At 45.7% G+C, this 27,187-nt stretch overlaps 1 protein-coding gene across 5 annotated transcripts in view; it reads right to left on the bottom strand.

Annotated features, from left to right (window-relative positions):
- Window positions 1-9,950: 9,950 nt before the first annotated feature.
- Window positions 9,951-27,187, bottom strand: part of LPAR1 (lysophosphatidic acid receptor 1) — a 78,256-nt gene continuing 61,019 nt past the window's right edge. For 4 of the 5 annotated variants that reach the window (XM_074569613.1, XM_074569614.1, XM_074569616.1 and 1 more), the window contains one exon: window positions 9,951-11,734. In XM_074569613.1, coding sequence (XP_074425714.1) covers window positions 11,433-11,734 — 302 coding nt within the window. In that variant the 3' untranslated portion in view covers window positions 9,951-11,432. The remainder of the gene's footprint in view (window positions 11,735-27,187) is intronic. The other variant, XR_012584883.1, reaches the window with a different exon arrangement.

Here is a 27,187-nt window from a genome sequence, read left to right as displayed (position 1 = left end):
AAACAGCTAGCTTGGCTAGAGTTGTCCTGCAGGAAACTTCCAAAATGCTATTCAAACATTGGAGAGAAAGAAAACCCCAAACCCTGCTGCAATGGGTGGGATGCATACATCCTGCTGGTAGTATCTGCTGCGGGGCAGATTCTGTTGCCACAGCTCAACCTCCCGGCCAGGCAATGCAAGCCAGAAATGCCCACTGGCCAGGAGCCACTGGAGAGGCAGAGGGGCCATCAGGCTGTCATTTTTTCCATACTCCTGGCAGACCCCCTCATACTGACGAAGCCATATATGTTCTTTGACACATCGTTCTTAGCTTAGCTATAGCCATGGAGCATCAGTTAAAGCTGGTGCCGAGGAGCCCATCCTGAATTCACTGTGGAGCACTGCAATTGACATCTCCTGACAACAACCCTTAAAGCCTTGGCCCAGACAAAAATTTATATCCTTGCTCTCTGGGACAGGTCTGCAATCATTATGATCCACATCATGGGTCCATTACAATCATCATTCCTTCCATCCCAATCTAGTGAGGTTCTGCTGTATCCCAACAGGGATTTCACCTCTTTACAAAACGCTAAAGACAGGGGAGAGGGTAGTCCAGCCTGTCTCCATTTCATATCATATTGCAGCCGTGGCCAGGTAGAACCGGGGGTCAACAAAACCTCCCCGACTGCGTCCCCTTCCCTCAACACACTGGGGACAGGGCAGATTCAGAAGCTTTCAGTTTTCAAGGACTACAATCCTTTTTTAGCAACTAGCTTTACATGGTGTTTTTAAAAAGGTAGCTGTCATCTATGGATGGCGATAAAAAAAAAAAATAAAATCGTCATTTCTCCCTTTAGATTTGCTCTTTGGACATTTCCAAGACTTTGGAGCACTTACTCAGATTCAGGATGTGTTCTCCTTAGAACAAAATAAAGTAACACTGCCCAGTGTCTGTCAGTTTTCTGTACACAAATATAAAAAATAACAAAAAAAATACACTGTTTTAAGTGAAAGTCTTCTAATCCTGCAAGTTTTCATGGAGTTCGTCTAAGCAAAATCATTGCCTGTGTCTTAGTTGTGTTTTATTTGTGCACTTAGAATAAGTCATTATACATGCCTGATGTTCCCAGACCAAAATAGACATCACGGCACAGACACTAAGCACGTGTCCAGCTGATGAGAAAAAGAGGTCTGACAGCCAAGGGCCCCAGTTCCCGCTTTACTTTCCTGTGTGCTCCTTCTAGTAGATCAGGTGTGGATGGCTTGTGCTTTTAACCATGTGGACTGAAGAGAAGGATTTCCACTTTATAGAAAATTTGCTTTTTTTTTTTTTTTTTTTTTACCCCTAAGCTATGTTTTTGAGGAATGATAATCCACAAGGAAGACCGGTACTTCCGAACCACCAGCACCTGCCATTTTCAGCATGCTCCCCTACTGCTGTGGGTCTGCACAAGCTTGATGTGGTTGTGCCAGATGGCCCAGCCCGGCTGCCCCTTCCCTGGCACAAGGCTTCCCTCTATCACAGGCATGTGCCGTATAGCCACCAGCCCACTTGCACTAGCCCCCAGAAGCTCCTGCACCTGGGGTCTCAGAATGACCTTTCATAGAATCATAGAATTGTTTAGGTTGGAAGGGACCGTTAAGATCACCGAATCCAACCATTAACCTAGCACTGCCAAGTCCTCCACTAAACCATGTCCCTAAGCACCACATCTACACGTCTTTTAAATACCTCCAGGGAGGGTCACTCGGCTGCTTCCCTGGGCAGCCTGTTTAACAACACATGCTTGACAACACTTTTGATGAAGAAATATTTCCTAATATCCAATCTAGACCTCCCCTGGTGCAACTTGAGGCCATTTCTTCTTGTCCTATCGCTTGTCACTTGGGAGAAGAGACCGACACCCACCTTGCTACCCCCTCTTTTCAGGTAGCTGTAGAGGGCAATAATGTCTCCCCTCAGCCTCCTCTTCTCCAGGCTAAACAGCCCCAGCTCCCTCAGCCTCTCTTCGTATGACTTGTGCTCTAGACCCTTCGCCAGCTTCATTGCTCTTCTCTGAACAGGCTCCAGCACCTCAATGTCTTTTTTGTAGTGAGGGGCCCAAAACTGAACACAGTATTCAAGGTGGGGCCTCACCAGTGCTGAGTACACAGGGACAATCACTTCTCTAGTGCTACTCACTATACTGTTCCTGATATAGGCCAGGATGCTGTTGGCCTTCTTGGCCACCTGGGCACACTGCTGGTTTTTATTCAGCTGGCTGGTGATCAACACCCCCAGGTCCTTTTCCACCAGGCAGCTCTCCAGCCACTCATCCCCAAGCCTGAAGCGCTGCATCAGGTTGTTGTGACCCAAGTGCAGGACCCGGCACTTAGCCTTGTTGGACTTCATTATCATTGGCCTTGGTCCCTCGATCCAGCCCGTCCAGATCGCTCTGTAAAGCCTTCCCACCCTCAAGCAGATCAACATTCCTGCCCAGCTTGGTGTCATCTGCAAACTTAATGAGGGTGCAGTTGATCCCCTCATCTAGGTCATTAATAAAGGTATTAACTGGAATCAGCCCCCAGTACTGAGCCTTGGGGAATGCAACTCGTGATCAGACACCAACTGGATTTATCTCCACTCACCACCACTCTTTGGGCATGGCCATTGAGCCAGTTTTTTACCCAGTGAAGAGTACTCCTGTCTAAGACATGAGCAGCCTGTTTCTCCAGGAGAATGCTGTGGGAAATGGTGTCAAAGGCTTTACTAAGGTCCAGGTAGACAGCATACACAGCCTTTCCCTCATCCACTAAGCACATCACCTTGTCATAGAAGGAGACCAGGTTAGTCAAGCAGGACCTGCCTTTCCTCCCCCGAAATGTGGAAGTTGTCTCTCTCTCTCCTGGCCAAGAAGGGATGAGGGCATGAGCACACTAGGTCACTGTTTCCTGAATTGGCACCATCATCGCCCCTGCTTGTGAGTGCATGACCCTTTGGCCAAGAACTAAAAAAGCCTCATTTCACTGCAGGACCCCCATGTGCTGGGTACTTTACGCCCCCAGAGGGATGTCCCTACCTGGACATCTGAGATAAAATATGTGATGTGGGAAGGGGAAAAGAGCCACAAGTACAAGTAATGCCAAGAACCAGGCTTCTGCAGATGCCACAGGAGCACAACTTCACCCTTCACTTCTTCAGGCATGGGCTGGGAACCCTCCTTCTCCTCCTCTTCTTCCTCCTCCTCCTCCAAAATGAGTGGTCAGCACTGCCAAGCTTGGGGTCCAGGAGCCCACAGGGCATTGCTGACACCAGTGGGTCAGTGCAAGCCTGTGCTGGCCAGACCTGGACCATTGCTGAGCCCTTTGACAGACCCTCTCCTCCTTCTGCTCCTGCTCCTGTCCCAGGTTGAGCCGCCCTTGTCCCACCACTGTTTCCACTGACACTGCTGGGGGGACCAAGGCCACAGACAGGAGTGGGTGTATCTATCTCTGAACAACAGGAGAAAGGACAGATGATCTGAAGACTGAACAACAGCTCACCCCCAAGCATGCTTATGCAAAGGTGTAGGAATGAAGTTTCAAAAATAAAAAAAAGGTCGGTTATCTTTTTCAAATCCTTTACCCAGTCCAGCTCCGGAAACTCTGTTTTCCTGATGTCCCCTCTTAAGAAATGCCATAGGGGAAGCCGGCTTGCCTGCAGCATATTGCATTAGCTGTAAGGACTTGTACATGATATTGGCATCTCCCCTGACAGAAGAATTTCTAAACAAAATAATTGTCACTTGCTAGCATCTAGCTGTGGCTTAAAATCAGACCTCACTGTGAGCAAGCAGGAGAGGGGTCTGGAAGGCAAGAGCAGCTGGACTAGCTCAAACCAGGCACATTTTTGAGTAACTCCCTTGAACTAAGGAGTGTTTACATATTTTGAAAAAGCAGGATTGCAAAGAGACACTTGAGAACAAGAAGAATGTACAAACTTCAAAATCTGTGGCAGAACAAGCATTAAAATATCCAGATATCATGAACCTTGGAAAAACAGAGAAGTGAAAAAAAAATAACCTATGTCAGTTCTTGAAGCATCCTTCAATCTTTCAGTGGTAAAACACCATTTATATAAAAACAGTTTAATTTTGTACTGAGTGTGGGTGGGAAATGGGAAGGCTTCTCCTTGTTTCAGTTGGCCTTTTGAGCTCTTAATAAATGAAATACACCTAAAACAACAAAGTCTTCCATCAGACAAAAAAAAAAAAAAAAGTAATGCCATGGAAAGGGCATTATTTTTTCCAAGAGAAAAAAAACCTCACAACCCAAAATCCTTTCCTGAACTAGCCAGAAAGCCTTTGAAAGGATCATAAACCAAATCCTGCACAGGAGATAGGGGGTTCTCTCCCATCTTGTCCCTCCCTCCCCTCAACTTTTCACTTCTCTGTTCTCTATGTATTGTATTTATCTCCCATCTCATCCTCCAGGGAACTGCAAGGAAACTATATCTGTGGTGGAAAGCACCTGGTGTTCACCTTGCAGCTTGATTCTGAGACGGTTTAGGCTACCTGGAGGAGATGCACAGAAAAGTGACACAAATGACGAACTGGAAGGGCTCTTTGGAGTGGCGACAAGAAATTCCTGCAAAAGGTTGAGCGTGCAATGACTGGAGGAGGGAGCAGCAGATCCATAACCACGTGAAGGCTAAACAGTTACGAAGAGGCAGGCTTTAGACAGAAGTGTAAGAGGTTGATTCACATGTGCTCCTGCTGGGACCAGCTGATCAGCAGCACTCCTCTCCACCCAGCCACACCTGGCCTGATGGGCCAGATCTCAAAAGGCACAAAGCAGGATGGTGGAGTTGGCCCATACGATGCTGGGGGAGTGTGCTGAGGGCTCTGGGCATCATCATCCCAAGCGTGCTGTCTCTCTGAGCTCCTGCTCTGCCTGCTGCGCGCTGAGGCTGCGTCCCGCGTCCCTGCGAGTGTTGTGTATTTAGTATTAACAGACTGCCATATAAACACTGCTGACTTTGCCAGCAAATGGTGATCCAGGGCTTAAAACAAAAAATCCCAGAGGCATTGCAGTGCGTTTTCATGAGGTGTGATTTATTTAGCAATTGTGTATTTTGGCTTTCTGCTCGTTACGTCCAGCAATCAAGCTCTATGGGGCTGCTTTACATTACACGTGCCATGTCATGGAAAGCCCAGCACCAGGGCATTAGTCATGAATCACCAGGGTTTTGGGAGAGTAAAAAATTGAATCCTTCCCTTTTTATATTTTTGCACTTAATAATGCCCCAAGTGATTAGTACTGCAATTTTACCTTAGGAATGCTAACTTTATTTTCTGTTATTTTGCTGAAGCAGACACTTGGGTTTTTTAAAGCATACAAGTCATTAGCTTCTCTAACAAAAGGTAGGGGATTAATCAACCCTTTATCTAAGACCTCTAAGACCTCTTTTCTTCAAAATGTAAAATAGGAATTAGAATAAAAATAAAGTCTTAAACCAGCTATGCTCAAACAGCATTGAAATACTTTTTTTTCAGTTCTTCCTCCTTCCTCTGGCATTGCAAATTTGTGTGTGGACACATTCATTTCTACATATAACCCAACCAGCTTTGCTTTAGTCAATGTATGACCTTCCATGGTTAAATCAAAAGTAGGGACACATTTTGTGACAAAAATGTCCATGTACATCAAAAAGGGAAAGGAAGAGGAAGAAGAAGGGAGAAGGTAAAAGGGAGAAAGGAGAGGGAGAAAGAAGAGTGAGAGGGAAAAGAAGCAGCAGGTTTGTTTTCTCTGTGCAGTAAAATTTTTCTACGTAGGAACAAGAAAAGGCCTGAGGTTAAAAGGCGCAAATGTGAACTTGAAAGGAAGGAAGGTGGGCAGGCAGGGGTCAGGAACAGGACTGATTATTAAGTGATTTACTTGAAATAACCTGCCCCTTTATTGTCGCTGTGTTTCAGGCCTACGCTATCATCTCCTGGAACAGACCAGCTCGTGCCTCCACGCAGACATGCTTTTTGAATAATTCCCCTCCACACCCAAAATACCAGCTCTCCCGACAAAGGCTATTTCTTGCACACTCCATATCACACATGCTAAATACTTTATTGTACTAGATACAACCTCCAAACATTTACAGTAAGTGCACTTAATAGCAAAATTGTTTTCCAAACCTCATTGGCTCTCTCCATACTTGTGAGTTATAAACATGGTTTCGTTTAAACAGGAAAACAAATGAACAGATTCCTGAGTCTCCCACATACACTTCTGGTTATCAGAAGTTTATCACAGGCAAACAGGAACATTTCATGAAGGCTCTTGTTAAAATGCTGGCAGCTTATCAGTGGGTTGGATTTCCATATACCACAGAATACAGCAGCATAGCTTAATATCCTTTTTTGTTTGTTTGTTTTTGTATTTTTTTTTTTTATATCAACCTCTTTTTTTCTCTTTGATAGTCTTAGAAAACTGGAGCTGGGTGAATAACTTATTGGAAAACCCTCTAAGAGAAGAAAATAGGAGGAAAGAAAAGGGCAGCTTTTCTTGAGGAGGCATGGCCGGGCAGGTGTGAGAGTTAATATTCTTTAAGCTATCTACCTATTGTTAGGTAGCCCTATCAATCAAACAGTAAAGCCTGGGCAATTCGGCTGAACAATTGAGATTGCAGTTGCAAAGCCCCTCCACACAGACGTCAGCGTATAGCACAGGCCGATTGCTAATGGCAAGAACTGATCAGAAAGGACATGATAGGTAGACTCTACCTATGTACATGATGGGTAGAACAACGGCAAATTGCTCCACAGGAAAGCCCTAAAGAGGACCAGAAAGGAAAAGCCTATATCTGGGTTATGTTACTTCTGCAGCAGGTAGAAAAAAGTGAGTCCGCCAAGGCTGACCTCTGCCAGCTCCTCCTGTCTCACGGTCAGGAGAGACCCAAAGGAATGACAGGTACAACAGGGACAGGGTCATGCATGGGGTGGGGATAATGGCCTGGAGAAACACCTTTGCCAGCTCTGCTTTGCATCACCCTGATTCACAGTGATTGAACGACAGACTACGGATGTTTGCCTCAAAGCCTCTCCAGCTGGTGGTGTCCTCTTTAATCCCACCTGGTGGGCTTCCATTTCTTGTACAGAAAAAGCTGCACGGTTTTAGTCTGTGGACACCTACTGCAGTGAGAACAGAGCTGGTGGTGGCAGTGTCACAGAGAGGAACCCCAGCTGTCTTTACAGTAGTTAAGCCTGGTATCCGGTAGGATACTTCTGGGGCAATGCAGAGGTCAGAATAAAGTTCAAAACCTGCTTCAGAAGCAGAGCCCACTTGAGTTTCCCGCAACAGATTGCTCCTGGGACCCAGACTGGCCACGGCCAACCCCCTTGACCACCACAGAGGTATAGACTAAAAGACACGCTCCTCGGAATGGCCTGAAAAGTTTCACCTCAGTGCAATGCTGTATCGAGAGGAATTTATGCTGACACTGAAAAGTTACTTTGGAGGGGATGCATAACTAAGATACTCAACATAAAAATATGTCCTTTCCTCTTTGACACCCAAGTTACCGAGGCTTAGTTTGCACCATGAACATAGCACGTCCTTTCTTTTTCACCACGTGACCTACGCCAAGCCTTTGCTGCCAGCTTGTTTAAGTCACAGCTGTGACTAGCCAGGAAAGACAGAGTTAAGAAAAACAACAGTGGATCTTGAGGCAACTACTTAAAAAACACAGTTACTGGTGCACTATGGACAGACAGGTGTGCTTGTTTCTGGGAATCACTGAAAAAGCTAATTGGTCTGCCCTTTCTCCGTGTGCCAGCTCTCTGCCCAGCTTAGGGCATCCCAGTTAGCAGCCAGCCTGAAGCTAGCAAGAGATCTCAGAGAACATGGAGCAAAAAAGAGCTTGACAAGAAATGCAAAGTGTATCAAACACAGAATACATTTCCAACTTTTCACGTAGGTGCTGTGATTAACAGCTCTGTGGACCAGTGGGTCACCCAGATTCTCTAAATGGGATAGCAATAGGGAGTTAGAACTTTACTTTGTAATTCTTCACTCAAAAGCAATCTTTTCAATTAGTTTTCAGATTTTTGCTCCACTGAAAACACGAAGTAGGAAAAAAACACATTTTCTTTGACCCGCAAATGATTTCATCAACTGTACTTCTTTTAATACACAACTCCCCACCGCTACAGCTGCTGAAACAAACACCATTACATTTTAACTTCAAGAGGATTTACTTGGACCAGAGGCAGCCAGCAACAGAAGAATTTTAATGACTGTGGGAGGATCGCTGGTATTTTAAGAAGTCTTCTAAAACCTTTTGAAGGATTTGAGATAAGTAAAAATAAGTGGAGCAATTTTTTTCCCCTAAGTACTTTGCACCATGTTCTCACATAGCAGAAGTGAGTTCTACAACTGCACAATGAATCTGGAAAATCTGAACAGAGAAGTAAAAGTTAAAAAAAAATCTGAGATGAAACCAAGTGGCAAGGGAATCACTCTAAAAAAGAGAGCAAATGAATCCTTCTATTCCAAGCTCTTGTTTTTATTCTCTTTGCTCACAGCAGCTTTAATTTCATTAGCTTGCAAAGAAACACTCAATCCACAGATCAGATTTCTCAAGGATATAGGGAGATCATGTCAACCAAACAAAGCACTAATTAAGGTTTTAAACAGCAGCCACACGCTCTGTGAGTTCCTCTAGTGGAATCGTACAAGCAACGCTTGCATCCTGTTGCCTTTGATCCAAAGCCCTGCATTTCACCTTTTAGAAGAAAAAGCCACCTGCTGCCAGAAGTGCTCCCAGATTAACCTACCCCACGACTGAAATGTAACTGCTGTTCAGAGTTCTAAAGGTCCAGCTTCCTGAAGTGCCTCCCTGGAGAAGGGCTGGTCAACGTACTTGGGCAGCAACCGCCAGCTGTCGCAATTACAATGAGAAAAGAAAAGCCTCCTTGGGCATCCACCTTCACAAGGGGCCTCTGGACCCACCTGCCTCTCACGAACGATTGCACCCCTGGTTTAAAATTATTCACCCACGGCAGCTTCTCCAAAACCACAATACTTTCAGCACGCTAAGCTCGGGTGAATGATTGGCTGCTATTTCTTAACATCATTCTCCCACCCCTGTGCAGGAGAGATTCAATAAAGAGCACACAAACAGAGTAAAAAGGACACTTGCAAAGGGCAACTGCCCCCACCCCCGGCTTCACCCCCCAAATAAAGTGTCTATGATATCCTTTTGTGGGGAAGTTGGGGAAGGGAAAAAGTGCCCTCCCTGGATCTAGGCAAGAAAGCAACTCCAAGCACCCTTGAGAAAAGGAAATTGTTTTTCAGTCAGATGTCCCCTCTTTTTGGAGGCACTCTTACCTTCTTCATTCTTCTGCTTACCTGCACTAGCTCAAACATCAAGCAGGCACTAAGAAAAAATGATGAGAGGCTTAGAAAGCAGATGCTTTTCCATGAAAAAGTTCATACAGTCTGTTCTTCTCCTTCTCAGTACAGTTACGTGGATAAAAACCAAGCCAACATTTACATTCACTTGCTCTCAAGTACAGTCAGAAAAAAAGAGCTGTTTTCTCCAAAGCAAGTGTGACATTCAGTACCTTGGTCAACTGGCAGATGATGCTGCGTTTATCCCCTCTGCCCACTCCACATCTTCCACAGTGTCCACACAAATTTGGCTTGACAGTACAGGTTAATTTCAGTTTTACTGAAAGCAGTGGCACTTTACTCAGTGGAGACACATTTTGCTCGCTTCCTGCTTTTCCCTCCCTCAGCAAGGCACTGCCTTTTCCAAGCAGTTTTATGCTTGGAAGCATAAAATCCAAGCATCTCTTCCAAGCGAGAGATGCTAAAAACTCTGCCTTTTGCTGGGCTAACCCTCTCCCCTCCATTTCTTCCCTGCCCAAATGGGAGAATATTGTCCCTTATGTTACATTCCAGAATGTTACATTGACAGATACACTTCCGATTTTTTGTTTGTTTGTTTGTTTTTTCCCATTATAGAGGCAAATTACAACAAGGAAAACAGCCCCAGGAATTTACTGTTGATACATTTTACATTATTAGGAGAACACACAGCTTCTCAGAGAAAGGTCCCAAGTTTTTTATCAGCAAGATCCCATCTTTGCTCACATTTACACCTGTCAAGGAGTTTTGATTAATGTCACTGATTCTTGGTGACTGAGACTCACATGAGTGCCATTTCTCTTCGGAACAGCCATATAAGAAAAAAGCCATCTACTACCTTAGCTATTCATAACAATCTGCAAGTGTGGCTATTATATGTAGCACAGTCCAGTCATCTGCAACAGACTACTATATATGTTGTCTCAACTTTACAAAATGAAGTTGTACCTTGGCTTTTAGTAGCCCACTGCTTTTCAAATGAAGGGTACAACATACTCCCCAAGATACCCTACAAATATTTCTCAGTGCAAAAATGCAGAGGGTGTTTTGTTTCCAATTACAAGAAAGGTTCCACAAAAATGTATATTTTTTTCATGTTAAAAATCCCTTTGCTTTCTGCCATCAACAAGAAAAGCATTCCAATGCCATAAATACTTTTTTTTTTTTTTTTAAAATCTACCAACTTGACTGTAGCCCTTTAAGAGCCTTAGGGATGTGTCCTACTTTAAGAACTTGTCCATGAAAAACTTGGGACCCCTCACATGTTACACATTTCATACCGCACTTCAAAGAAGAACGTTAAATACCTTATGACTAGAGTACTGTTTATTTCATAATCTAAACAAACACTGGAATACAGTCTATGCTTTTCTACTTTCCTGTAGACATTACAACGAGCTTTTTTTTTTTTCATAATTAAAACAATCTGCATACACACAGAACATGCATGCTTTCTAACACCAGTAATGAAGGTAAGAAGAGCCAGTTTCCATCATCTTCCTGATGCCTGTATTAGAAAAAAAAAACTTTTGTTTTTACTGTAGTTATGGCAGTGTGGCTAAGGATATGAAGACTAGAGCACTGTTTTACTCCCTGCACAGAAAATGTTCATCACAAGCATGCTGATGGTGATAAATATTACATGTCTATTAAATGATAGGCATACTTTTATCCCCTTTACTCCCTTTTTAAAAAGACTAAGTGGCTACATGTAAATGCAGTGAAGCAGGTATAAGCTTAATTAATCAGAGTTGATTCAGACTGGCACCAAGATGCAGCGAAGTCCGACGAAGTCTCAGAGAGGCTTTCCATGGGCTACCAACGACCTCCGCCACAAGGCATCTGCCTTCTACTTTTTGAAAGTAGAAATCAAAGGCCTTGCAGCACAGCCAGTCCTGCGGAGGGGTCGGACCGCGCCGGTGTGTCGGGCTCCCTGCAAAAGAAGCACTTGTAGTCCATTAGTGTTTGAGAAAACCTTGTGAGTGGGTTACCTTCCCCGGGGCTGAGCACCCACCCCGCTCTGCGGCACAGCCCGCCGCTCTTCGTCGGCCGCACGGCTGGCTGCGATTTTACACCACCGAGTGGTCGTTACTGTGGACGCCAGCCAAGATGGTGTGGTTGAGCGAGGATGCCGACCGGTCCGAGCCTTCGGTGGGGCCGTTGGCGCTCTCGCTGCGCTGGCAGCAGAGGATCTGCTTGAAGGTTGCGCTCATCTCCTTGTCCCGGTAGGAGTAGATGATGGGGTTCATGGCGGAGTTGAACTCCGCCAGGAGCAGGAAGAATTTTTCATAGGCCAGGACGTTGCACTGGGGACAGCAAACATCGAGGAGCAGCAAGACTAATCCTGGGGTCCAGCAGATTATGAAAGCACCTAGGAAGAGAAAGAGCAGACAAAACACCACAAAACACACAAATATACTAATGTACTGTTATTCATCAAGACCCTATGAGAACCATCCAACTGAAAGCGGCAATGGTTAATTTTCTCTTTCAAGAGTATCTTTCCCACACTATTTCTTCACTGACCTGATGAGAGTGCCGCCCTTCAGAGATCTGTAAATGGTCATGGGCAGAACATCAAAAGAGCAAGGCATCCCCCCCCGCAACCCCTCGCCATCTGAAACGTTCTCTGCTTGGCAAATACATTTGCATTTGAAGTTGATAATGAGGAACATTTTTTCTCTTCAGCTAGAGACCTCTGACTAATCAATCTCTTGATCAGGAGAAACAATGCTGCAATTTACTTCTCAAACTAATAACAACAAAGAAAACCTTTTTGTGAGTGCTGTGACTGAAGCATCAGTAATAGAAAAAGAGTGGCGCAGGCAGCAATTCTCAAGAAAAAGAAAGCCTGGGTCTTGTTAATCCATTTCAGCCCCATTATGTAATGGAAAGTCCTAAACACATGTCCTTCTTGCACTGAAATGTCATCCTTCAACAGATCTACTTCTTTTCTTAGGGCTCTATTCAACAGAAATTCAGAGGCTCCTCAGGCTTCAATAGTGTAAATGCCAAAGAGCCTTCCCCTGATTAAAATGCTTCCCCCTCCTTTCTCTGCTTTGCAAAGCTCTGAGGGGGATAAAGCCTGGAACAAAATTTGGAGTTCAATGCAGAAATGGAATCAAACGCCTTGCACTTTATCGGGGGTACCGAGTTAAATGAAGATGCTAACTCCTCGCAACGCTAAAGATGTTTTAAATGTAAGCAGCACTGGGGAAGCCCTTACATACCATTTGTGTCAGAACGAGGATGGTGATCCTGAGATTTTCCAGGCTGACATACTTGGCTGAGGTGGAAACCAAGGTCTTATCATCAGCAGGCAGGCTTAGCGCAGGCAGCAGCAATAAGGGCTTCCCAGCGCTACCCAGTGATTGCTGTTTTCAAACAGGTTCTCCTGTCCCTATGCTATTTATTTGTTAACATACTGCCTCCATTTTTTTTATTATTTTTTTTTTGTGCAGTGATGCTCTGTGCAGTTCTAGCAGCTGACTACAGTCAGTCTCCGCAGCACGCAGCCTTTTTGCCGTGCCTGCCAAGAAGATGCCAGTTATTTCTAGCTTGGGCTGTGGCGGCTGTAAGCTGTGCAGACACCTTTCTGTTTGGATACCAAACCCACCTAGATCAAACAGAAGAACATTTTCCAAAGGACTCTGCAAACACGCAGGGTGTGCCAGGCTACAGGCATTCGTTGCCAACCAGGCAACCACACACAGGCTTCCTACATACCAAAAAGCATCCCTAAACTGAGCTTGCTCGCGACTGATGGTGCCACAGTGCCACTCAATCCCTATTGCATTGTTGACCAACAAAGCTTGCAAAGCGAAAGAAGCCGGAAAGCGCACTGCCAGCTCCCAGGACAAAGTGCCAACGACTTCGGCCAAATGACTTTGTTAGAGGCTGACAGCTGCTTTACAGAATACGGATGAAACTCTCCCACGCCGAGGTGGCATCAAACGTATGAATCCACTTCATAGCTTTTGTCTGCAGCTCTTTCATATTCCAGCAGTCCTAGAAAAGAGCACTTTAAAGCCATGCAAAGGACTTTGGCCTTTTGTCCCTTCCTTGTACCTGTTCCCAGAAGAGTAGAAAACTGCATCTCTTTATTTGCAGGATTGTCCGGGTAAATACAGAGGCTGCCCTTTGCACAGAGCAGCTCTGCTGAGCTGATTCCTGCAGAAACCAAGACAATCTTTCAAATTCAACCACTCACTGCTGAAACTGTGAGTGCTGTGTTCAGCCTCCTGGCTAGTGAGGCAGCGGTGGACTTTGTTCTAGCTTGAACATATATTTTCTTCATTACAGGCTGCCTCGGGAGAACAACATCAGAGATGGGAACACTGCAAGTTATGGGATTTACAGTCAAGGACAAAAGACGATGACAGCATCCTCACCAGGCCTGTAGCAGAAAAAGTCCAATGTGGGAACAATGGAGCTGACAGGAAAGCTCTCCTAGCGTTGTTCAAAGTTGCAATTGAAAGCTTCCAATTTTCCAACATTTTTTTTTTGTTGTTCTGTTTTTTTAAGTCCCTTGTTGAGAAACTAAATATGTCAAACAGAACATTCCCTTGCTATCACTTTTATGTATGTTAAAACCAGCAACAAGAAGAAGCAGTATGGTAAGGCAGGCAGGTGTTTGCCCCTGAGAAAGCCACAGAATTCCACATGCAGCCCACGGCACTGAACACTGGTCTCAGGTGGAGTTTTTGAGCCTCTCTGGGCTCCTCAGCTTCTCGGATCGGTCCAACAACCCACATACTGAGGCTTGACATGGCTGCACTCAAGAAAAAGTGGACTACGGTTGAGCAAGCAACTAAATGCTCTGTGCAGCTCATGCTACACTGAAAAAAAGGTAAAAACAAAGGGTCGCCTTCCCACCCAGCTCTGGAAGAAAATGGAAGTCATTATTCTGCAAGTTGCCACCCTGCTGCTCGCACCAGGCCTGGAGCTGGGTCAATGATGCGAGGTGTTGAGAGGAGAAGGAACCCATGCTCCCCAGCTCCAGACCCGCTTGGGTAAGGTGGGCTTTCTGCTGCCCTGACCCCCAGACACAGTCTCCAGGCTGACTTTCCAGCCCCTGACCTCCATGCAGCAGTGGTGGCAGCAGAGGAGCACACAGCATCCAGGGCCCCACCTTTGCGCAAGCAGGGCTAGCCTCAAGCTTCCGAACCCACGGCTCATTTGTGATTGGGAAGTAAAAGCCATTGAAGCCAGCCCCATTCAGTCTAGTGGGTTTTGTTTTACTTTAGCCCCTGGGATTTTCCTAGCAAAACTTCCCACCATGCTAATGGCTCCTGTGGCTTATTAAGTTAAGTGCTTGCAAATGGTGACACAAACAATGCCTCGGGTTTTCTCACTTGTTATTTAACTGTCAGTACCCTGGAAAATACTGGGAAGCATCACTCACCGTAAAGGCATGTTTGAGTTAGGTACAATGCAAAGAACATAAAAATGTCAGGCTCCTATTACTTTAGATTTAGGAAACATCATCTGTTAAACATGGAATTCTTTCCCTGGAAAGAAAAAAAAGCTTGAAATTTATTTTTTCTACTTCTTACTGGGAATATTTGTCAAAGTAATGTGATACTAGGCTAAAAGTGAGGTTAAATTCTTCTCTTTCCAGAAATCTGCTGTGCATAGATTTCACCAAGAACAAAGATCTAAAAATATCACATCTAACAATACAATGAGATCCAAAAGCTTCCTGCTGCCATACACAGAAAAGCCTTAAGCACACACCAAAATCTTGATCTATTTTTCTGCTCAGGAACAGAACCGAGAGCAGACCAAAGCACAGTGTGAGTAATTTCCAGGTGCATCTTAACATTTTCAAAACTCGGCCAAAGCTGTGTTACAATGACATGCAAGGCAAATCTGTTGCATTCAGCGAATCAAATCTGCTCATCTTCGTGGACATGCCATTGCCATGCCATGGCAGCGGGAAAGCCCAACACACGTGAATAAAATCGCTGACAGTATGTCCTTGGGTGGCTGAAGAGCACGGTTGCCTGGACAGACAGCACCTTGGGGTGACACCTCCAGCCCTGGCACTCCTTAGAGGCGCTGGCACCACATGAAGTTGACCGAGCTGTTCCATTGCGGCAGGAGGAACATCCCTATGGTGCATGGCCAAAGTCTGCCCTGCAGGTCTGGCAAGAGAGGGCTGGGTGAGGAAGAAACGCCCATGAGGCTGAGGGGCGAATGGCTACCCATGAGACAGGTAAGCTTGTGGGAACTGGAGAAATGGCACTGCATCTTTTAAAAATATTTAAGGAGACAAGAGGGGAAGGGTCCCTATTGACTAAGAAGCATGTTTTGCAGCAGGAAATCTAAGGTACAACAAAGTAGTCATGACATGAATCTCATTTTCTGTTGCTGCGCGATACCGCGCACCCAGGGCTGAAACTCCAACTCCTCGTGCATAGTCTGTATTGCTGACATGTGGCAGAAGTCCACTGCAGGCTTTCCAATGACCACAATACGACTACACCACACGTCTTGAACCCTCGTCTGGTGGACCAGTGCTGATTATGTTGTCATGGTAGTTGCAGGCTTGGAAAGTTCTGGGTAAGCGTGGCACAGCCTCACAGCCAGATTGATTGCAAGAGAGTAAAAACTGTTGTGGGCAGTAGGCATATGAAACCAGCCATGATAAATCACACAAAAATGTGGGACTAGAGACACAAAAGAGAAAACAACTCCAAAAACCATCAGCAGAAAAGAAACAAGCTACATGAGAGTAAACACTGACAAACTAGTCACTCATTACTTGCTCCTCTCAGGAATGTTTACAAAATCAACACAACAAACTGCAGACAGTACAGAAGATAAATCAGGAAAAAAGGATTTGCTAGAAACAGCCTCTTAAAACATAGAAGTATTAAGTTAAGGCTGTATTTGAGTGACAGATCACCTCTGTGCTACTGCACTCAGCATGCCCACTGGTTTAGTTTATCACAAAGCACTGACCATTTGGGATGACTTTTTGTCCTGCCGGTGGAGACTGTCTTAAATGCTTGAATTTACAAAAACTTGGTAAGGACCAAAGCAAGTAAGAGCCCTGCTTCTGAGACGCAGACATACCCGACGGGCTTGACATAATTAGTGGAAAAGAGGTTGAAGAGGGGGGAAAAACACTATCAGTTTGTCTCGCAGAGCTTTCTTTTGTTTTTCAAAGGCGGACACTGCACAGATCCAAACCCTGGCTTGGAGAAGTGACTTCCAAAAGACCATCCCTCTACATGCACAGCAAGAGCATTTTGTCCAGCTTTATCCTAGGGCTGCAGATTAAATTGTTTTATTGCTGCTGCAGGTGGAAAGGGTGTCTTGTTTTAGCAGGACACCGATCAACTGCAGTGTACTTTTGTGTTAGGCTTTGCTCCAGGGAGGATGTAAGAAGTTCACAAACAACATGCTGGAGGCACACTGGCTCCCAGTCCCTGGGGACCACTCAGGGACAGCCTTGGCAGGGGGTGGCGCGGAGGAGCACCCCGAGGCTCACCTGTTGTCCCCCTCCCAGCAGCTCCCTGGGGCCGTGGTGTCCCCCTGCCACCCTGGAGGTGGGCAGTGGGTCAAGGATGCAATTCAACCTCCAACGCCCAGCCCGTACACCAAGGACCCACCCATGGCCACCTCCCAGTGACCAAACTGGATGGCTACATGTGAAACTTCCCAGGTTAACAGGCGAAGCATATCGTAAGCAGCACTTTTTTTTTTTTCCTTTTGTCTTTTGCCTTAGACAGTGTAAGTCTGTGTTTACTCCACGAATGTTTATCTTCCTCTAACTCACAACAGGAAAATAAAAGAAGTGCTTCTGCTCCTGACAAGTCACACACCGCCGTCCCTCAGAGGCTCCAGTGGGATGTGGCTCTTGTCAATGTACACCTATTCTGAAACACCCGTTTTCTTCTGCTTAACCGTATTGTGTCCCCTTTGTGTGCCCTCTTCCACCCGTCTTGGGTATTGATCCTGACTTTACTGTTTTCTGGCGTGGCCCCACACTCACCCTGCAAATTCCTCATACAGAGAAGTATGAGGAATACTCTTTTAGGGAGTGAGAAGAGATAAGGGGGAAAAAAGGTCTTATTTGCGGTTGCAGTTTTTTTAAGATTACAGAAACAGGATAAGGCACTACCATAACAAAGGCAGAAAACACTCACTCCAGCTGAACTGCAGGGACATTTTTGTGCTGCTGCTGTTGCCCACCTCCCCATGTCCACCCGCTGTCCCCTCCAAATCCCCTCCTGTTCTCAGAGTGGCACTTGTGACGGGTGGCTACACCACCTCTTCCATTGGGACAACGGTGACCGAGAGAGAAAAGGACACTGAGCATCACTGCCAGTTGCCAACAGGGAGAAGGGTCTTGCTGCACTTTATGCAGGCTGAAAGCAATGCTATGGGTAGGCAATTTGCTTTATTTAACAAAACCATAACCAAAAAGGGCTATAGAAATGCCTGGCATTTTCCACATCCTGATACAATCCCACCCTCAGCAGGGAAAGGCACTTGCTGTGCTAGCTGAGGAACAAGATCATCAGCTGCAACACAACTGCACTTCTTCATGCCCTAGCCATCTGTAAGCTGTATCAATAACCCTCCTTATCACACCGTGTATTATCTTGTGCATAGCATGACTAGAGATAAGTACTGCATGAAATAGTGCTTATTTGTAGCTATGTATTGTTTTTCCCAGATACAAATATTAGAGAATTAAATCTAAAATGAATGTTGAATTATTACATATGCAAAAGATCCATGAAAATAATTTATCATGCTGTAAACATACAGAGTGTAGGAGTAATTCTTCTAATTCTAGTCTGACATCATTTTCCCCAATTTTGCCACAACATTACTACAACATAGCTTACAGTTCTTGGTGGATGAAAACACAGTTGTTACTGTTTGTTTGCAGTTACTGCTGGAAATAGGCAGCATTGGGGTAAGGTTTGCTTCCACCCATGGAATTTTTATGTGAAATACAGAATGTGTCTACCACATATGGACCAGATTAACAAATGTAAAATAATCCTATGCTAAATCTGGCAAATTCTGCAGAACTTCAGATATTAAAAACTTGCCTCTCCATCCACAGGCTCCAAAAGGCTCATGGAGGATGACAGGGAAAGATGGTCCTTGAAATATACAGGCAGGGGACAGCAGCACGCAGCATGCCAGTAAGAATGGTCTTGTTGAAAAGGTGCTATCAAAGCCTCTTCATTTATTTAAGGAATTTTGAATGAGTGAGAGATTCGTAGCACAATCCTCCTGCAGTTTTTGATTGAGTGCAAAACGCTGCTTTCATAGAATCACAGAATGGTTTGGGTTGGAAGGTACTGTAAAGATCATCTAGTTCTAAGCCACCCTCCATGGGCAGGGACACCTCCCACTAGACCAGGCTGCCGAAAGCCCCATCCAGCCTGGCCTTGAACACCTCCAGGGATGGAGCATCCACAACTTCTCTGGGCAACCTGTTCCAGCGCCTTACCACTCTCATAGTGAAATATATCTTCCTGATATCTAATCTAAATCTACCCTCTTCAAGTTTGAAGCCATTACTCCTCATCCTCTCACTACATGTCCTTGTAAAAAGTCCCTCTCCAGATTTCTTGTGGACCCCTTCAGATACTGGAAGGCCACTATAAGGTGTCCTCAGAGCTTTCTTTTCTCCAGGCTGAACGCCCCGGCTGTCTTAGCCTGTCTTCCTAGGAGAGGTGCTCCAGCCCTGTGATCATCTTCGTGCCCTTCCTCTGGACTTGCTCAAACAGATGCATGTCCTTCTTGTGCTCAGGACTCCAAAGCTGGATGCAGTACTCCAGGTGGGGTCTCATGAGAGCGGAGTAGAGGGGCAGAATCACCTCCCTCGACCTGCTGGCCACGATTCCTTTGAGGCAGCCCAGGATGCTGTTGGCTTTCTGGGGTGTGAGCACACATTGCCGGCTCATGTTGAGCTTCCCATCAACCAACATCCCCAAGTCCTTCTTCTCCAGGCTGCTCTCAATCCATTCTCCACCCAGCCTGCATTGGTGTTGTCGGCAAACTGGCTGAGCGTGCACTCAATCCCACTGTCCATGTCGCCGACAAAGATGTTGAACAGCTCTGGTCCCAGTACCAACCCCTGAGGAACGCCACTCGTCACTGGTTTCCACTTGGACATTGAGCCATTGACCACAACTCTTTGAGTGTGACTGTCCAGCCGAATCCATCCATGGATGGATTTCATCAGGTCCCATGGACTTGCATGCCTTCAGGTTCCTTAGATGGTCTTGTACTTATCCTCACCTACAGTGGGTGGTTCTTCATTCTCACAGCCCCTGCCTTAGCCTTCTGTGACTTGGGTGGTGTGGTTAGAACCCTTGCTGCTGAAGACTGAGGCAAAAAAGTGGTTGAGTACCTCAGCCTTTTCCAAATCCTGGTTGACCAGGTCTCCTGTTTCTTTCTGGAGAGGGCCCACATCTTCCCTAGTCTTCCTTTTATCACTGACACACTTACAGTTTTTCTTTTTGCCCTTGATACCCCTGGGCAGATTTAATTCTATTTGAGCTTTAGCTTGCCTAACCTGATCCCTGGCTGCTCGGGCAGTTTCTCTGTATTACTCACAGGCTGCCTGTCCTTGCTTCCACCCTCTGTAGGCTTCCTTTTTGTGTTTGAGTGTGTCCAGGAGCTCCTTGTTCATCCATGCATGCCTCCTGGGTTTTTTGCCTGACTTCTTCACTGTTGGGATGCACTGCTCCTGAGCTTGGAGGAGGTGATCCTTGAATACTAACCAGCTTCCTTGGGCCCCTCTCCCCTCCAGGGCTTTATCCCATGGTACCCTACCAAGCAGATTCTTGAAAAGGCCAAAGTCTGCTCTCCTGAAGTCCCGGGTGGTGAGCTTGCCGTGCATACCCTTCGCTGCCCTAAGGATTTTGAACTCTACCATTTCAGGATCACTGCAGCCAAGGCTGCCCTTGAGCTTCACATTCCCCACCAGCCCCTACTTGTTGGTAAGGACAAGGTCCAGCATAGTTCCTCTCCTCATTGTCTCCTCTACCACTTGGAGAAGGAAGTTGTCATCAATGCATTCCAAGAACTTCCTGGATTGCTTGTGCCCTGCGGTGTTGTCCCTCCAACAGATATTGGGGTGGCTGAAGTCCCCCATGAGGACCAGGGCCTGTGAATGTGAGGCTGCTCCTATCTGTCTATAGAGGGCATCATCTGCTCTGTCATCCTGGTCAGGTGGCCTGCAGCAGACCTCACTGTAATGTCACCTGTCTCTGCCCTCCCTTTAATTCTGACCCATAAGCTCTCCATCAGTCCTTATCCATCCCCAGGTGGAGCTCCATGCACTCCAGCTGTCATTGACATAGAGGGCAACACCCCCTCCTTGTTTCCCCTGCCTGTCCTTTCTAAAGAGCCTGTATCCTTCCATTCCAACACTCCAGTCATAGGAGCCATCCCACCACGTCTCCGTGATGGCAATGAGATCACAGCCCTGAATGTCTCTAACTCCTCTTGCTTGTTCCCCACGCTAGGTGCATTTGTGTAGAGGCACTTAAGTTGGGTCTCTGTTGAAAACGTCTTACTGGCTGGAGTGGCTGCAATTCCTTTGTGCTGCTCTCCAGGTGGTGTTCCTTTGAGGTGTTTTAGCCCTGTTTCCCGTTAGCTCCTACCAGCTCAGGAGCCCCTGGCTCACCTCTGTAAGACTTTGAGTGTTCTGCAGTCTACCCAGCATATCTTGGAACAACAAGCTGAGGGTCCTTGCCAGCACCCCATCCCTCTAACCTTGTTGTGTTGTCCCTTGGCTTGTCACAGGCAAGCCTGAAAACGCCCCTCTACTCCACCAAGTCTCATTTAAAGCTTTCTCTGACATGTGTCTGGGAGACGTTGACGCAATGGCCCCTTTAGTTTTCAAGCCAAGCATTTCTTTGGTTGGACTGTGTGGAAAAGGAGGGAGGGCATACCTCCAGTAGTGTAAAATAGGAAATGAGAAAGAAAGAAATCTACACTCATATTCATGCAACAGTATCTTACATGTACTTCTCATAAGATGATTTGGAGCAAGAGAATCCAAGCATATAAGAGAAAATACATGACTAGGGGGCATACGGAGTGGTATGAGCTATCAGCTTGTCTTTCACAACACTGTAAGTGCCCCACCCTGGGGGACCCCCATTCTAGTCTCCCATTATCTCAACAGCTTTGAATGTGCAGGTGCTAGATAAAATCTTCACCTCAGCTTTTCCAAGTATCTGAACTCCACAAGAAAATTTGACTGGTTTGACAGATTTTTCAGTCTGCTGCACCCATGGTTTGTAAAGGGATTTTAAAATAAACTGTTTCTGCTCATAGTGCATCCGTTCCCTGATTTCCTGTCTTCTCCACAGCTATATGCACATGCGTACTCCAACCTCTTCTGAATCCTGTTCTGGGATTTTGAGCTGTATTGCACAAAATAATGTCTGGATCCTGTACGAACACTAAAATCATGCCTTGCTTCAAAACATATTTCCCCTTCCCAGCAGGAATACAGTATGTGTCTGCTTCAAACACCTGTCTTCACCTTTGAACTCCTGTGCACAGAATTTATTTGGTGTTTAAGGCATGGCTATCTTTGTCAACAAATCTCCCCCTCTCTGAGGAACCTCTTGAAGCATTTATCTGGTTTAAAACATCCTAGTGGCTTAACATGAAAACTCCCTTGGGGCTCTGCCTGTGTCCTAGATGGGAGGAGCAGCAAGCCTTGCCCACAAAGAATGAAGTTCCAGCGTGTGTTAGCATCACCTTATTCTGGGACTCTGTGTCTGATAACCTTCTTTCTTTTCAGAAAAAATAAAGTAAAAAACTCTTCCTAAATGGACATACAGTCTTGATCACAACTGATACTCCTGCTGGCATATAGACTCCTTTGCTACAGGCTGGCCTCTGCTTTCCCTGTTCTCTTCCAATGACCACATCACCACATTGCTCCTGACAATTTATCATTTAAATACTCACAAATTCCTCAGTGAAATCTTTAGGTCAAAGCTCTCCTTTTAAACCAGACACACTCTTGTGTCTACACCTCCTGCATGTAGGGCCAACTGAAGATACACCTGACCCACTCCATCGTTTCACAGGGTGCTGACAACAACCATTGGCCAACAACGCCATTGGCACCACTAGCCGCATGACCACCATCTCTGAGCATGGAGATTCTCAGACAGAAAACGCCTGTCGTTGGTGGGGCTGCATCTACAGCCATCACACCTTCCTGTTTCTTGGGGTGGCCGACACCTTTGGTCTTCTCTTCCTGCTTCGGTCTGCAAGCCCAGACCAGAGGAAATGAAGAGCAGGTTTCAAAATGAGCAGGACTCATAATGGCAGCCGTGGGAGTTCTTAAGAGCTTGATCTCTGCAGCACGTTGAGCTTGCCTCCCCCGAGTGCTTGCTGCCAAGTGTTGGAGGTAGGGTACACTGACACTCGGTTCCTGGCTTTCTTCTGGAGGTCCTATCTGCTGGGTGTCTTCCCACCTGGACCCTGGGTGGCCTTTCCACAGAGCCTGGCACCAGCTGTGGATGTTTCAGATACCACATGGCTCTCCAAGCCCTTGCGTTTCCCTGAAGTATCTGAAGCTTTTGAAGTTCGAAACAGCAACAGTCAGAAAAGCCTGGAGACGACCGATAACAAAACAAACCAAACTGAAGAGAAAATGGGATGTGGGAAGACGCAAGCCCTCAGAACTGACCTGTTTATTTCATGAGTGCTCATTAAAGTCTAGCCCGGGTTAACACTTGCTTGGAGTCATTCTCTGCCTGCTGCTCGCAGTCCTGCAAAATGAGTTTGCTGGTCTCCGGCCAGCTGATCCAGCCACCCCCAACTATTGCTTGGCTGACATCTCTGAAGGAGAAATCAAGTGCTAATGCAAACGGAGGAGACCAGGAGTGTTTTTCAACTGACACCTGCAAACCAAAGGTGTTTGAATACCTCCTTGTTTCAAACGTATGCTTGTTGTGGTTTTAAAGAACGCCTTGCAAAGACGGCAAACTGGTTTCCAAAAAGGAAAGCAAAAGCTCGAGCCCATGGCAATTTGTCTGCATCCATTTGGATCCCTCAAATCAAAAGGTTTTTAAGGAAAAGTGGAATTCGCCACTGATCTAGTGACTGCAGGAGAGAGATGGTGCTCCCCTCATCACCCCCGACAGAAGAAGAAAGTAAGCCTTTTATCTGTAAAAAGCATTTTAGACAAAAACAGGAAGTCATTAAACGCCAATGGTCAGGATTCCAACTGATTCTACATTCATAAAGATATGTGAAGCTAATTTCTGCATAAAAGCCTGGCTGTTGCCAAAGCAATCTGAGTATTTATCTCTGTGTAAAGACAAACAGTAGTCCCCATGGAGTTTCACTGTTGCCAAAAACCTGACACACAGAGGAAATTTTGGTGTCTTTTTCAACTTTCAGGCATTCTAGATGAGCCTTTATGCTCTATTGTGGACACAAATGCTCCTACAGCCCCAAATCAGTGGCAGAGGCCTGGCTGGAAAAAAAAGCACAAAAGCCCAGCTGATAAGAGGCTCCTGAGGCTCATGGTACTGGTCTCCCTGGGTCATGATGACACAGGACAAAGAAAAGCAGGCAACAGATGTCTTGGGAAAACTAGAAGGAAGAAACTGCCTTTCAGTCCATACATGGCAACCTACTTCCATCCCTTAGTCCAAGCTCAGCCAGGATCCTCTCTATATGGGCACTGATTGCTCATGGTCACGACTTGGCATACCGGGTGGGGGACAGACCCGTCCCTAAATGGCAAGAGGACCCTGTCCTAGGGGTCTGGGTGAGGCTTTCAGGTCCTAGATGTGGTGCAGTTGGATGTGACCAGGTCTGGTGGCCACGCAAACGTGCCTACGCAAATGTGAAGGCTCATTGCAAGAGGTCATCTGAGGCAGGAGTGGGACAGCTGGCACCCCGCAGGCAGGGTTCACAAACCGGGCTCTGTTCTGCCTGCCTCCGCAAGGTATATTTAGCATGCTTGGGACCTGGGTGTTTCACCGCTTCTCTAGTACCTGCAGCTTTCAATCACAGAAAAATCACCCACGGCCATGTTGAAAAAACCCTGTTTTGCCCACTTTTCCTTTGGAAATCCATATACCCCCTGTGGAACTCTGGTACTTTCCCAGGGACAGTCACAATGCTACACTCAAACAATACAGTTTGTTTAGCAGATGTCGAACAACTTTGGTACAAGAGATTGTTTAATTGTATTTTCTTTTGTTGTTAAGGACATTAAACGTTACTGGTATTATGTTTGGATAAGCTCCAGTTGCAACACAAGTTTCCAAATGAAGCATGGGTGGATGCAATTTAATATGTAAAGGACTGCTTTGATTCTTACATAAGATGAAACTAATAATATTGGAAGAAAAATATTAGCCTCTATCTGCTTCCTTAATAGGAATAAAATTTGTTTCTCCCTTGCTAGTACTAGTCTGTGACTAGGAGAAAGTGCTACTAAAAGGTAGAGATACTTAAAGTGACTGTATATACCAGCTCCATCTCAACTGCAAGAACACTGTGCACTTTTATTTTTATATAGACATACTGTGATTTATCTGATTATAGCTAGCTGGTTAAGCTGTGGTAGGTACTCCTTGAGGCAACTGCATTAAGTCCAGTTACAGAAAACAGCTTTAAGAAGCAGAATTCACCGTGACAGCTGTGCTCCTCTGGGAAAACCAAGAGCACAAGCTCCAGAGTGAAGTGGACAATAGGGGAAAAACCCTTTTGGTTAAGGGGATGTGACTCCAGAATAAATCTTCCTGGGAAATCAGGCTGTCTTTTGGATACGTTAGGATAGCTTTCTCCCCCAAAAGACCTTCTAATCCTTCTCTGACTGCTTACAGATCAAAATACTGCCGTAAAGCAGAAGCAGCCTTGGACAGACTGTCCATGAACAACAGTGCTATAGTAAGTCACCTGCACACCTCACCACTCAAGCAGTGTCAGGTCCACACAGACGTTGCTCGGGCTATCAGACGACCAGCGAGGTGTTTACAAATAGCAACGATAAAGCAGAGGGAGGATGAAGCCTCACGAGAGAAGGGAGATGCAGCATGGCACTTCACGAGAGAAGCACTGAGTGAAGAATCGCCCAAATTCTGCTTGTGGTAAATATATACTGACAGCTTCTCAGTAAGGTAAATTCCAGCTTTTAGCGTTTAATTCTTTATGTACTCGTTTAAACCTGTCTAGATGAGGCTGTTAACTTGGGCAGAAAAAACAGCTTTTGGTCTATACTTCTATGCTGCAGATGAGATGTGGTTTAAAGGGATGCAGCTACCTATCGGTTCTCACAGGTGCCTCTGATTTCCCTTGGAACATCGAATTTTCCCTATCTGGACAAGGTGCCGTTATACTGTAACTTATGTCTTGGGTGTCAGGGAGTATGAAAGATTAGTATTTTATCAACTTCTATTAATCCTGTCTCTGGATTCATTAAAAATACTATCATGCAGCAATAAGCACTGCAACAGCATACTGTAGGCACTTCCCCCCCACCATCAGAAGGGTGTTTACTGTCCTGCAGCATATAATTTTACTGCGGTAATGACAGTATTTCCCATTAAATGGGAATTAAAATGGGAAATACAGTGAACAAATCTGGAAATGTTTCATTGCTGGTGGTAAATATCTGGATTCCAGTGGCAGCTTCTCTGTGATTTTCTTTGTATTTAGCATCACAGAATCTATATTGATTTAAAGTCTTCAGGCAAACATAGAAGACAGCATTGATAAAATTTAGCCTTTATTTCCACTCATAGATTCAAGAACCACATTGCCAAACCATGCATTTTATTGGGGAAAAAAAGTGTGCATCTTCAGCTAGTTCTTTCTCTCACCAATACACAGCTGTGGAAAATTCTGGGAAGGCAGCAATTGGGGAAGCGATGCTTTGCACAATTCTGTTTTATGTCATTAGGTCTGGACAAGCAGGCAAAAACCAAAGGGCAAGGGAAAAAATCAGCATGCATTAGACACCCTCATCACTATTAACGAGGGAAACCCAGCCTCATCCACTTAAAGGGTTAGTCATTAAAACTGCTTCTGGGTTAGAGGAGTGATGCGTCCTCTCACTATGACCGAGCTTCCCCACATCTCGTGTGTTTAATCGGAGATGTGCGTTTGATTCTGCACGCTGAACTGATCCTGGTGTTTCAGATGGTTTTCGGGAACAGTGCTGTACCTTTGGCAGTCTGCTCTCCTGTTCTAAATTTAACCCCTGCTAAGTTAAGTATGGCAACTAAAAGTGTCCAGGAATAATGCTTGCCTTCCAGCTACTGCGTTAGTACCACATCCTGCGTCACTGTGGCTTAAAGATTTCTACATAAATAGCCTCTGAAACCACAGAAAAGAGCACTATCATACTATTTTGAAGGTTGCTCAATCTGCATGTTTCTGAGGATGTGACTCTTTTGACCTCTGGCACACAGTTTGCTCCAGTGTCCTCATAAAAGACTGTAGATTTTGGCTATGATAAAAAGGAACAATAATAATGCACTAAGTCTTCTCTTTCAGTTCACTTACTCCCACCTACTCATGAAAGAGCAATTGTATTGCAGCGGAATACTGAAATACTTTCAACACCAAAACAGGGCTGATTCCCAGCCACCTTCATCTCTTTCAGAGGTGTTCATGAGAAGTGCCAGACAAAGGTCATTTCAACCCAGCCCCTATCTACCAAGCAAGGAAGGAAGAGGCGTTAACATTGCTGCTTTCTCTACAGCATGCCTTGACTACAGCTTCGCTTTGTCCTGGGTCTTCTGCTACTGCGCATGAAAGAGCCGTCTCTGTCCCCACTGAGCTCTTGGCCTCT

This window comes from Larus michahellis, chromosome Z, assembly GCF_964199755.1.
Source record: "Larus michahellis chromosome Z, bLarMic1.1, whole genome shotgun sequence".
NCBI classification, from domain to species: Eukaryota; Metazoa; Chordata; class Aves; order Charadriiformes; family Laridae; genus Larus; species Larus michahellis.
Note: the sequence above shows the minus strand (reverse complement) of the source record. Positions and strands in the feature narration are given on the sequence as shown.